General features: G+C 40.0%; 1 protein-coding gene across 1 annotated transcript in view; it reads right to left on the bottom strand.

Moving 5' to 3' along the window:
• The window catches only part of Plac8l1 (PLAC8 like 1), a 24,968-nt gene extending 20,324 nt beyond the window's left edge, over window positions 1-4,644 (bottom strand). Inside the window, exon 1 of the mRNA XM_008821644.1 lies at window positions 4,523-4,644. Coding sequence (XP_008819866.1) covers window positions 4,523-4,644 — 122 coding nt within the window. The remainder of the gene's footprint in view (window positions 1-4,522) is intronic.
• Between the last annotated feature and the right edge of the window lie 7,346 nt (window positions 4,645-11,990).

Below are 11,990 nucleotides of genomic sequence, written 5' to 3'. Positions count from 1 at the left end.
TCCCCACTTCCCAAGTGGCACCCTCCCATAGCCTCCCCCCTCCCACATACTGAAGCCCATATACTCTGTCATCCCTGTTACTGTCCTCTGTATTGTTGACACCCTCAGTCATTCTCCAGTGCTTGTCTGCTGAATCTAGTCAGCCTGTCTAGAGATCCTTGTTTTAGGAAGATCAGTTGTTCCTCATCTAGCAGCAATCAGTTGTCAACATTCCTTTAGATAAGACTGGGGTCTGCTGTTCATTTTCCCAGTTCTACGTTGGGTTACTATCTTGGAGTCTCTTACTTACGCCACCCTGGCCAATAACTCAAAGGTATCTCCTGTCTGGCATAGTTTCTTGTTATTTAGCCGTTAGCTATACATATAGACTCTTAAAAATTATATTGACCCCATTAATCTTTGGTTATACTTTCCTGTTGGGTGTTTAAGATCCTACAGTTGGCCCAGATAAAACAATTTATTTTTACTCTTAAGGTTGTTTGAGGATTTGTTCCTCAGGAGTCACATGGGCTTGGGAGGAGCCCCTGGCTCCTTTCTTTTACCAGTTCATCTATATGAAGATAATTCAAAGGTCCTGCTCCACCATGGCTGGCTTCGCTTGGAAGCATAGAGGACATGTTTCCTCTGTGTTGACCCTCCCTCTTTGTAGACTGGACATTGGTTCAGGTCCATCTGGGAGGGGTCTCCATGGCCTCCTTGCTCAAGAGGACAGGTGACTCACCACAGTTACAGGACATTTTGAGAGATGCTCATAGTCCCCTGGAACTTAGTCAATCTAGGAGGGCAAGGAGCAAAAACTGTCCTTTATGTCCCCCTGACCAAATTAGTATAGGCCTCAAAGTATGGCTGTTAAACAACAACCAAGGTTAGTTCCACCAGTCTGGTACTTTCAATTACCATATGCCATGCAGATAGAGCTTGGGCAAAAACCAAATGGTTGGTTGTATGTATAATTTGTCAGTAGGTTGTTGACCTAATATGGTTCCCTCTGGTTTTCTAAAACTAGCTAGGCACTGTTTCTCTCTCACATTTTCTAACCCTTCCAACCATGGTTTCCCCATTTAAGATGCCCCTGTTTTTTTCCATTTCTCCCTTAATAATACCCTCTCCCACCTGTGGTCCCACCTCTCTGAGCTCCTTCTTTCCCTTTATCCCCTAGGTTCCTTGTATAACCTTCCCTCCCCCTTCCCCTTAAAATAACCCATTATCCATATCTCCCTTGTTAACACTTGTTTTCTACTGTTCTTCTCTTTCAGATTCTTTCTTTTCCTTTACTTCCCTGGTTCATCTTCATTATCCTGGTTCCTGTAGTTATGTCTGGATACATATTCACTTATAAGGATTTACACCCTTTTTTTTTTAAGAAAGTGTCTCACTATGTGACTGGGTTTGAACTCACAGCCTCTGTCTCTGGAGTACTGGGATTAAAGGCATATACCACCACTCCTGGTCCAACTCACAAATGTTTTACTACATTTGAAAATAAATTTCAAGCTCTCGTTTTGCAAAAACTCCTAAGTATGCATGGTTGCTGAAAAGCAGCAGCCAGTGTCTAATTAATTACTCATAACCAAATAATTTTAAAACAGAATTATAAAGCCCTTTCATCTGCTGCTCAGATGTGTATGTGTACATATATGAAAAAGGAGAGAGAATTACAGTATGTGTGCATTACATTTGTTCCATGCATGCATAGCTGATTCCCAAACCTCAATGTGGCTACAGAGGATAAGATTTTTAGAGAGTAGAGTTCAGTGAGGTCAGAGGAATGGGACAGTGAATCAATAGGACTGGTGAAGAGTGGTATCTCTGCCCTTACAGAGGAAAACCGAGTAAGCACAGTGCAAGCCAGGAGAGGCCTCACAAACCCAACCATGCTCCCCCTAATCCCAAACTTCCAGCTTCCAGAACTGTGAGAAAATTGGTCTGACTCACTATAGTCTTTTGTTACAGCAGCCCAAACGGATGAAGCTACCTATGACTGTTTGAAACTGGCCCTGAAGAAACTGCTGTTCTATTGGTCCTATTTTCTCCACCTCCGTGGGCTCCTGGCTGCCAGGGGGCACATGTTGTTCTTCTTTGCATGTCTAGCATTCAGCACAGCACTCTGAAACCCACCGGGTAGATGACAAATATTTGCTGACTGGATCAGATAGATTCACATGTCTCTTGTGTTGAGTCCTTCTCAAACGTAGCTCCTCTAAGCTAAATTATGCAACTTGAACTGTGTTTCATTCTGCAGTAAAGGATATAGTTCTCAGGTGCGAACTGATGAAATAAAAGCAGAGTGTAGCCTAAAAGCTTTCGGCATCTCTCCACACAATCCAAGACACTTCCCTCTCAATGGGATGCCCGCCAGTGAGGGCTTCCATCATTATGCTAAGAGTTTCAATCACCTCTGATTTTAGTAGGAGTCTTAGAGCTGAGCATCTGGATTAGATTTTTCCCTGAAATGAACCATTTACAGCTCGCAGCCCTAGAATAGAATTTTCTGCTTCTACCTTAAAATTATGTGCATAACACCTTTTATCACAGCAAGGAAGCCTTTCTTCTATCTACTCCAAATCAAATAACAAGAAGATGGCTTTTACTGTGGGAAAAGATTACTCTCCATGTGGTGTGTGTGCATACGTTTGCTTAATTTTGAACTTAATGAGAAATATATTCTAATACCTCAATTTTTTGTGATTTTTACAATAAAATGCTAGTAGCTAATAGATATCAGCTAAGACATTTCAGTTCAAGCTTATTCCTTATCTGTCATGATTAAAATAAAAACAATACCAGCCCTTCTTGGAGCACCTGCCAAGTGCCAGGCATTTAGTAGTTACATTAAGAACTGAAGATGTGACAGTGTGATAGTGTACACCTGTAATCCCAGCACTTGGGAGAATAAAGCAAGAGAATTTGAGACGAGCCTTGACACAGGGAGGCAGGGAGTGGGGGCAGGGAGGGAGGGGAAGGAAGGAAGGAAGGAAGGAAGGAAGGAAGGAAGGAAGGGAGGAAAAAGAGGGAGGGAGGGAGGAAAAAGAAAAAGTAAAGTTGAAAGATTATTCAGGGACTGGTATAGATAGGAAATGAAAGTATTATTGTAGCTTCTTGGGCAGCTTGTCTGTATATAATATCAGGGACTCTGTGTCACCGTGAAGAACAGGAACAAGTTTGGAAATGATGGGTACAGCTGATGTCCACAGAACTATGTTGAATCAGAGAAGCTGTCCATTCACAGTAGAAAGAGAAGATTCAGGCACAATGAAGTTTAAATGTGGTTCAACTATATTCTAATTGTTTGACTCTAGGAAAGATACCCCATTATTGCCCTCAGCTCTGGCCTCCTCTTCCTCCTCCAATTGGATTTTTTTTTTAATGTGTATGCACATATTGCTTGCATGTAGGTGAGTGCACCCATGTTGTACAATGCCCTCAGAGGACAGAAGAGGCTGCTGAATCCCCTAGAACTGGAGTTACGGACAGTTGTTAGCTGCCATATGGGTGCTGGGATTTGAACCTGGGTCTTCTGCAAGAACAGCTTAACTGCTGAGCCATCTCTCCTGCCCCCAATTGGATTTTAAGTACTCTAGCTCCTTGGTTGCTACAAGCATTCAACAGTATCACATATTTGGTACATAGTAAGCATGCACTCTATGGCAGCCATTGTTATCCTAACTTCAGGAGCCAGTGCATACCATAGGCATTCTGTATGCTTTTCTGAGAAACAAAGAAAGGTGAGAGATCCGGGCCAACCATTTTAGTTATCCAATGTGCTACCCAAATGCTTTAAAATATAGTCAGGATGACCAACCATCTCAATTTTCTAGGCAAAGGAATTTACTAAGATGGAGAGCTTTTGTTGCTTTGTTTCAAAAAAAAAAAAAAAAAAAAAAAAAAAAAAAAAAGACAGTCCTAGGAAAACCAAGAAGGATAGCAACTCTGACCATAAGAGGCAGAGGGAAGCTTTAACTGGTGGGAAGCAGGAGGCTGCGGCCAAAGTCTGATCCACTCCTCCTACCTACTACCACTATCAAATGGATGAAATAAGCCCTCCTTCCTGACTTCACTGTTCTAAGGCCCTCCTCTTCTAAGAAGCTAGGCATCTTCCCCATCAAATGCTGAATGTCCCATGTTACTCTCTTCTTAATCAAACTTGCAGTAATAAGCATTCTTTGTGCCTTGTACTCACATCTCCTTATTTCAAATTCTTAATTAAAGCCAAAATCCTGGAATTTTTATTCTCAGGGGGTGAAAATTACTGGTACTGACCAGAAATAAAGTTTCACTTGGTCAGAATTCAACATTTTAAATTAAAAATGAAAAGGCTTCCTTTAACCCAAGCCAGTAGTCCTTTCACCAGCCAAGTTCACAAACACAGTTGTCCTTTTTTCAAGTACACATGGTACAGGAAAACACTCACTTTTTTCCCAAGCTCAGTTTTCCTCTCTCCATAGACCTTATGCAAAGAGATGGGCTTGATATTACAACTAAAGGGGAAAAATTGGGGGGAAAAATACATCCAACTTCCCACCTCAAGTTAGAAATGAAACGCTCATCTTCAGATGAAATGAGTGAAAAGAGTGGTAAGTGTATGTTGAGCAAAGACACTGCTTCCTCCGGATGCTCAGAGAAGTGTCGTCCAAACCAGTTCATACTGAGATTCTTCCTGTCATCTGGCTATCCTTTCCCTTTCACCATCAAATGACCATTCTAAGTCTGGATTCAAGCCAAAGTGAAGTGTGTCTTTGAAAGAATGTTGCCTTGATATTCTGGAACCTGAGGTCATAGCAGTCTAGTTGACATTGTATCTTTTTAAAGACAAGCATATACCTGATGACATGTCCCTTTTTCTAATCTGAAGGAAGATACTGCTGAACATACAGTGTAAACATAGCATTTAAAATAATAAGAGACTTCTTATCTTTGATGAAAAAAATCCTTTGCCTTAAAAGGTACCACTAGTAAATATTTAGCTATGTCTCCCTCCTCATCTGCCCCATCTCAGAAGGTGCAGTTTTCTGCCCTACTCTATGGGTGAAAAACACCAGGGCTTACTGCATCTCTATTCCACAGGTCTAATCCAGAAAGATGAGAAGTCCCATAAATCAACATGCTTTTAAAAGCAGAGACAGAAATGCCTTCCACCCCAGTTGTCACACTTGAACCTAGCCATGAAGGTGGTCTCAGGCTGAGCCATGCCAGCTTGTCCTAAGCCTCCAAGGTACGTAGAACAACTAGCCTTTAATCCCAGCACTCGGGAGGCAGTGGCAGACAAATCTCTGTGAGTTCCAGGCCAGTCTGGTCTACAACATGACTTCCAGGCCAGCTGGGGCTACCAAAAAACGAAACAAAACAAACAAACAAACAAACAAACAAACAAAAACCTAGAAATCCTGTCCTTCCACGGACTTCATGGATAAGGCCAGCAGATCAATGCTTCTTTCCCACTCAGCATATGGGATGCAGTGAACAAAGCAGGTCTTTGGTGGGTGGTAAGTTCCCCTGTGGCTTTGAATTTTCAGGGGCTTACAAGCAGCCAAAGGATGCCTCTAGGCATGGCCTAAGTATGACATGCCTCAGGAAAGACAAACTTTAAATAGGGAAATGTCCTTAGAAGACAAAAAATTAGACAAAATTGTACACTGAGGTAGAGAATCTGAAATCACAATTCAATGTCACATTAGAAAAACAATAGGAAGAAACAGCAAACTATACTTTAATCTTCTCATCAGATCCATAAAGAAAAACTCAGTTTCTAGCAGGCATGGTGGCACATACCTTTAATCCTAGCACTTGGGAGATGTATGAGGATCTTCTCTGAGTTCAAGGCCAGCTTGGTCTACATAGTAAGTTCCAGGCCAACTGGAGCTATAGGGAGACCATGTCTCAAAAAAGACCAAAAAAAAAAAAAAAGCTTCTGAAATTCAAAGTATTCACTTAACCAGACTTGTTAGCAATAGCTTGTAACACCTTCCAAATCAAGATCTCTCAGACACAGCTACTGGCATCAGTCACAGGAGCCTGCGTAACTCTCCCTGCCTTACACATAAGGATGCATTCCTACATTAAGGACATCTATGCTTCTTCTGCTTACCAATCTGTTTAAGTGCTTACTACCATATCTGATGCCAAATTTGTTGAACAAATGAAAATTCAGGTTATAAGAATCAAAAATTAAGGGCAATTGCTAGCTTTACAAAAAAGATTTATAGTAATCCTTCTTTGAAAAATGAACAACCATTGTACAGGTAGCTATGATTCTGTGCTTTACATTTTTATTTGTATCTAACTTTCTTAATCACCTATTGTGTGAAGTGACTAATCCATACATCACACAGGTAATTCTTTCACTTCAAAATAAATGGAAAAGAAAAAAAGCAAACTTTTTATGAAAGAGAAGTGATGATTCTGGGCATGGTGGCATACCTGTCATCTCAGCACTCTGAAGGTGAGGAGTGAGGGCTGCAAGTCCAGGCTAAGCTGGACTATAGAGTAAGAAGGAAAGGAAGGAAAAGAGGAAAAGAAGGAGAGAGGGGCAGAGAGGGAAGGAGGAAGGGAGGGGAGAAGGGAGGGAAGGAGGGAGGGAGGGAAAAGAGACTAAGAATGGAGTGATGTCATAAACAATTACTTATCAAAAAAAAACATCTAGAAGCTAGAGAGATGGCTCAGAAGTTAGGAGCACTAGCTGCTCTGGCAGAGGACTCAGCTTTGGTTCCCTGCACCAACATGGTGGCTAACAATTCTGATACCACTTCCAGGGCATCCAACACCTTCTTCTGACCTCCAGAGGGCTTTGCATGCACATGGTGCATATACATACACACAGGAAGTCCACTCATAGATATGAAATAAAAATAAATAAATTTTAAAGAAAACATCTTCAAAGAATACTAAAACCATTAAGAAAAATGATTGAGGACAGGCTATCCCCAAGGTGTGGAAATATCAACCCATATATTTCTAATTGCAAAAGAAAAAACATATATCTTACCTCTGGAGAAAACCAAAAGTATTTCAAATCTATCTTTACAATTGAAAGTTCTGAAGGTGGTTTTTGTCTTTTTGTTTTTTTGTTTTTTAAATAAAGTCACCTGTAATAAAACCTCCAGAAGTGACTTTCAGTGAAGGTTCCTACAATAGAACACCCTAGAAGGGATCACACAGTATCATTAACATGGAGGACTGTGGAATTTATCAAATTGAGTGGAACAAATGAAGGTAATGTATCTTTATACAATGCAACATTTAGTCTAAATCTCAACAAACCTTTAGACCATGCTATCAATAAATATACAAGTCATTTTAAATTTTAAATTTTCTATTAGTCATGTGAAACAAAAATGTAGAAACAAGTGAATATAATTTTAATATTTCATTAAACCAATATACTTGAAAAAGTACTATTTTAGCATATAATCAATATTTTTAAATTACTATTGAGTTTATCTTACATTTTCTGCATGCTGTCTTTGAGATCTGGAATGTATGCTACATTCACAGAACACACACACACACATTTAAATACGTTTCTTCTAGGCTTATGCTAAGCATTTGTAAAGAAAGGATCTTAGAAAAGGTTTACTTCAACTTTATTGTCATATAGCAGAAGAAACTAAAACACACATAATTTAAAAGACAGATAGATGTAGGGGCTACAAACCCAGATCTCTTAGTCGATCCAATGTCCTTCCCCTTCTTTCCTTTAACTTCCTATAGATCAACACAAAAAGAAAAATGGCTTTTTCAAAATAGAAACAGTTACTCATCTACATATATAGTACCTTAATGTCCTGGCATAAAAATAGAAAACTAAGCATTGCTTGAAAACGACATGCTTCTGTGTATTACAAAGTTGTGTGATATTTTTAACTAATTATGAAATCAAGTCCGAAAATTTAAATAACTTGCTCAAAGTCAAGTGGATTGGTAAGTCTAAGTCTGGGTTTCTTCATCTAAGAAATGGGTAGATAATATTTCAAAAGTTGAATTATCCAATTTGATTAAACTTTGAGGAAGCGCTTGTAAGACAAAGCCAGCACTACTTAGCTTGGTCCACTGTAAAGACTGTAAAAGGCAGTGTAGTGTCTTTGATATCAATGAGCACAAAAGCACTTAGATACCAGTTTATTAATACTATTTTCTACTGAAGTGAAGTGAGTTTCTTGGGGAAAAAGACTGAATCCAGTCCTAACTCAGGAAAATGCAAAGTGAGCTGGGAGCTTCTTATGCTTTTAAGCACAGATACGCTAAGCCTGGTGGGGAGATAACAAAAGGACAAGGAGCCAGTCAGAATGGGGCCTGCACTGGTTAATTTAGGGAAATGTGATCCACTCAGAGAACTAGCGATGGTAACAGAGGACAAAGCAGAGGTTTAAAGGGAATATCAAAAAGAAGAAGAAACCTCGTCTCTACAGGGTATCTAATAAAAACAGAACAATAATCTCATTGCTTTTTAAGAATTCACCATAGAACCACCACTGATGTCATAACCAACAAAGATTATCCATGAATGCCACCACTTAGTAAAGGTCCACTGCTAACAGTTCAGTCCTATGGGCCTGCTGTAACAACGTATCATGGATTGGTAGTGCATAAACAAGTATCTATTGCTCAGTTCCGGAGATAAATAAGCCAGCACACTTGTTGCACCACGAAGTTCCATTCCCAGTAGTGCATCTTCACAAGATGGAAAGGCAAGAGTTCTCTCATGCATCTTTTGCAGGAGCACTAACCCCATTTGTGAGGGGAAAACCCTCAGAACCTAATGTAACCTTTGCCCCAAACCCATCTAATATCAGTGTGTGGGTTACATTTCAACATGTGAATGGAGGGGTACACAACCATATATACCCTAAATCTCAAAACATGGAAAGGTGATTACAAAAGGGAAAAGTGTGTCTTTTTAGTGGAGAAAATTGAAGTTATTTTTAATCAAAGTGATAAAGCTTAAAACCACCATAGGAATGGAATAAATCCACAATATATTAATGCTAATGTGGTATAATAGGAAACATTGCTATGTAGGACTCACCAAGTCTTTTATTCTAGCCATGGAAAAATAATACAATTTCAGACTGATGCATTCTACTAACAACTGGCTCAGACTTCAGAAATGTCATTATTATGAAAGTCAAAAAAGAAAAAAGGAAATATTCTAAAGATTAAGACCACAAAATCTAAATCTATCTGGGCTTTGGATCCTAAGGTGTTTAAGAAAACATACTGGTAGGGCATGGTTGCCCACACCTTTAGTTCTAGCACTCAGGAGGAACCAATACAAAGGACACAAAACCTATAGCAGTCTTAAGCCAATACATCCTCACACATTTTCAATTATCCACTAGTAACATCCAACAAAGGCTTACCGTTGGCCAGGTCTTGTGCCATGTATGATTTTTTCTAGATCAGATTTGATCTGCTCACTATAAGCCTACAGAACAGGTATCATTATTAGTTTCCTTTTACAAATGAAACTAAAGCTGAGGAACTGCCAGGATCACCAAAGTCACAAAGAGAAGAAGTAGAATCTAACTTGGTCTGACCTCAGAGCCATGATGCCTGCCACAGAAACATGATCTGCAGTGGATGATTCTAAGGGACACTGGTCTGACCTCAAGGTTAGAATTCAGGCTCCTCAGAGTTGTCAACAATGGCCTTGCCCCATACTGAACATATGAAAAACAGAAATTTTTTTCTCCTCTGCTTCTCAATGCCTTACATTTTCTTTTTCTTATGTGAAGACAGATGTACACTGTAAGGCTTTCCAACAAGAATAAAAGATTAGGTTTAGGTTTATAATATAAGCAGCATGATCTTTAAACTGAATTAGACTCAAATCTGGTAACTCCTTATTTCTAGGAGGAAAAAAAAAAATCCTCTCTTAAAATGCTTAAACTTGGTATTGATGAAATAAATTATCACAAGCTATTGGATACTGTGCCTGGACAAAAAAAAAAAAAAACCTGTTAATTAGATATAGTAAAGTTTTAATGTCATATAGGACTTGTTATACATACAAAATCTTTTGTGGTTATAGTGAAGTCAAAATATTTTCTCTTTCTCTGTTTTTTTAAATTTTTATTATTTTTATCTTATATGTATAAGTGTATTGCCTCCATGTATGTGAGTGTCATGCAATGCCAAGGAGGTCAGAAGAAGGCATCGGATTCCCCTAAAACTGGAGTTAATAGCCATCATGTAGGTGCTGGGAATCAAACCCAGGTCCTCTGCAAGAGCAATCAGTGCTCTTAACCACTGGGCCATCTCTCTAGCCCCCCTATTTTTCTCTATTCTCATGAAAATTCCTTCCTTAAAAAAAAATAGAATTATTCTGGGCATGGTGGCACACGCCTTTAATCCCAGCACTTGGGAGGCAGAGGCAGGCAGATCTCTGAGTTTGAGGCAAGCCTGGTCTCCATAGTGAATCCAGGCCAGCTGGGTCTACAGGGAGACCCTGTCTCAAAAAGACCGAAAAAAAAAAAAAAATTAGAACTAGGGTCTAGAGATATGGATCAGTCAGTAAAGTGCTGCCATGTAAGCCTGAGGGAACTGAGCTTGGTCCACAGCATCCACATAAAAGCTGGGCACAGTGGCTTGCATCTATAACCCTATGCTGGGGAGGAAGAGACAAGAAAATCACTGGAGCTCACTGATTAGCCAGTCCAGCCAAATCTGTGAGCTCCAGGTTCAGGGAGAGACCTTGTCTCAAAGATAAGGTGAAGAGCAACTGAGAAAGGCACTCGTCTTTCAGAAAGGTATTCGGCATTGACCTCTGGCTTCCATATGCACATGCATACATGCACACGTGCGCGCGCGCGCACACACACACACACACACACACCTATTTGTGCACCAGCGTAATACACACATACAAAAAAAGAACAAGAGGACAAAGGGCTTGCTTGCTACACAAGTAATAAAGACCAGAGTTCAAATTCCCATAAAAAATGCTAAAAAAGAGCTGGAGGGATGGCTCAGTGGTTAAGAGCACCAGTTGTTCTTGCAGAAGACCCAGGTTTGAATGCCAGCACCCACATGGCAGCTAACAACCATCTGTAACTCCAGGTCCAGGGGATCCAACACCCTCTTCTGTTTTCCGTGTATGGCACTGTATGACATGAGTGCACTTACACAAATGCAAGTATAATACTCATACACATAAATATCTTAATAAAAATATGTAAAACAAACAAAACATACTGTGGCATCTGAACCAGCAAGATGGCTCAGTGGGTAAAGGCACTTGCCCCACCTAGGGACCTGAGTTCAATTTCTGGGACCCATATAAAGGTAGGAGGAAAGAATCAACTCTACAAAGTTGTCCTCTAATCTCCACATGCCTGTTGTGACACACCCTCTCTCTCCAGCCCATATACACACACACACAATAATAATAGTAAATTTTCATAAAACCTGGGCCTGGCCATGCAAACCTGTGACCCCCACTGCTGTGAGGGAGTGAAGACAGGAGAATCACTGGGGTTTGTCAACTGCCAGCCTAGCTGGCTGGTTAGAGACAATCAGTGAGAGGCCCTGTCTCAAGGGAATAAGGAAGAAAGTGGTAGGGCAGGACACCTGATAGGCTCCTGTGGCCTCTGAATGACCATCAGCACACACATCTGCACATACACACCATTCACAAAAATAAGTAACAGCAATAAAAATAAGCTAATTTACTTTTATCTTTTTCTTTTTGAAGAAAAGGTATAGCTGACTCCTTACATGGATATATCACATTATAAAAAGATGTGAGAAACTCATTACCTTCATAAACAACATAAAGTATACTTTATAAATAAAACATACAGACAGCAGGGCATAGTGGACACACCTGTAATGCCAGTCAGGAAGATCATGAGATCCTTGGCTAGCCTGAGCTACACAGGGAGACCTGTCCTGAAACAACAAAAAGGAAGTATCCTGACACTTTAGTGTACAGATTGGAAACTCCTAAGGAATACCAGTAATTTGCTCAAAAAAAATAACAAACATGACACAAA

Source organism: Nannospalax galili, unplaced genomic scaffold (assembly GCF_000622305.1).
Source record: "Nannospalax galili isolate Female #2095 unplaced genomic scaffold, S.galili_v1.0 scaffold328, whole genome shotgun sequence".
NCBI classification, from domain to species: Eukaryota; Metazoa; Chordata; class Mammalia; order Rodentia; family Spalacidae; genus Nannospalax; species Nannospalax galili.
This window is presented reverse-complemented; position numbering and strand designations above follow the sequence as displayed.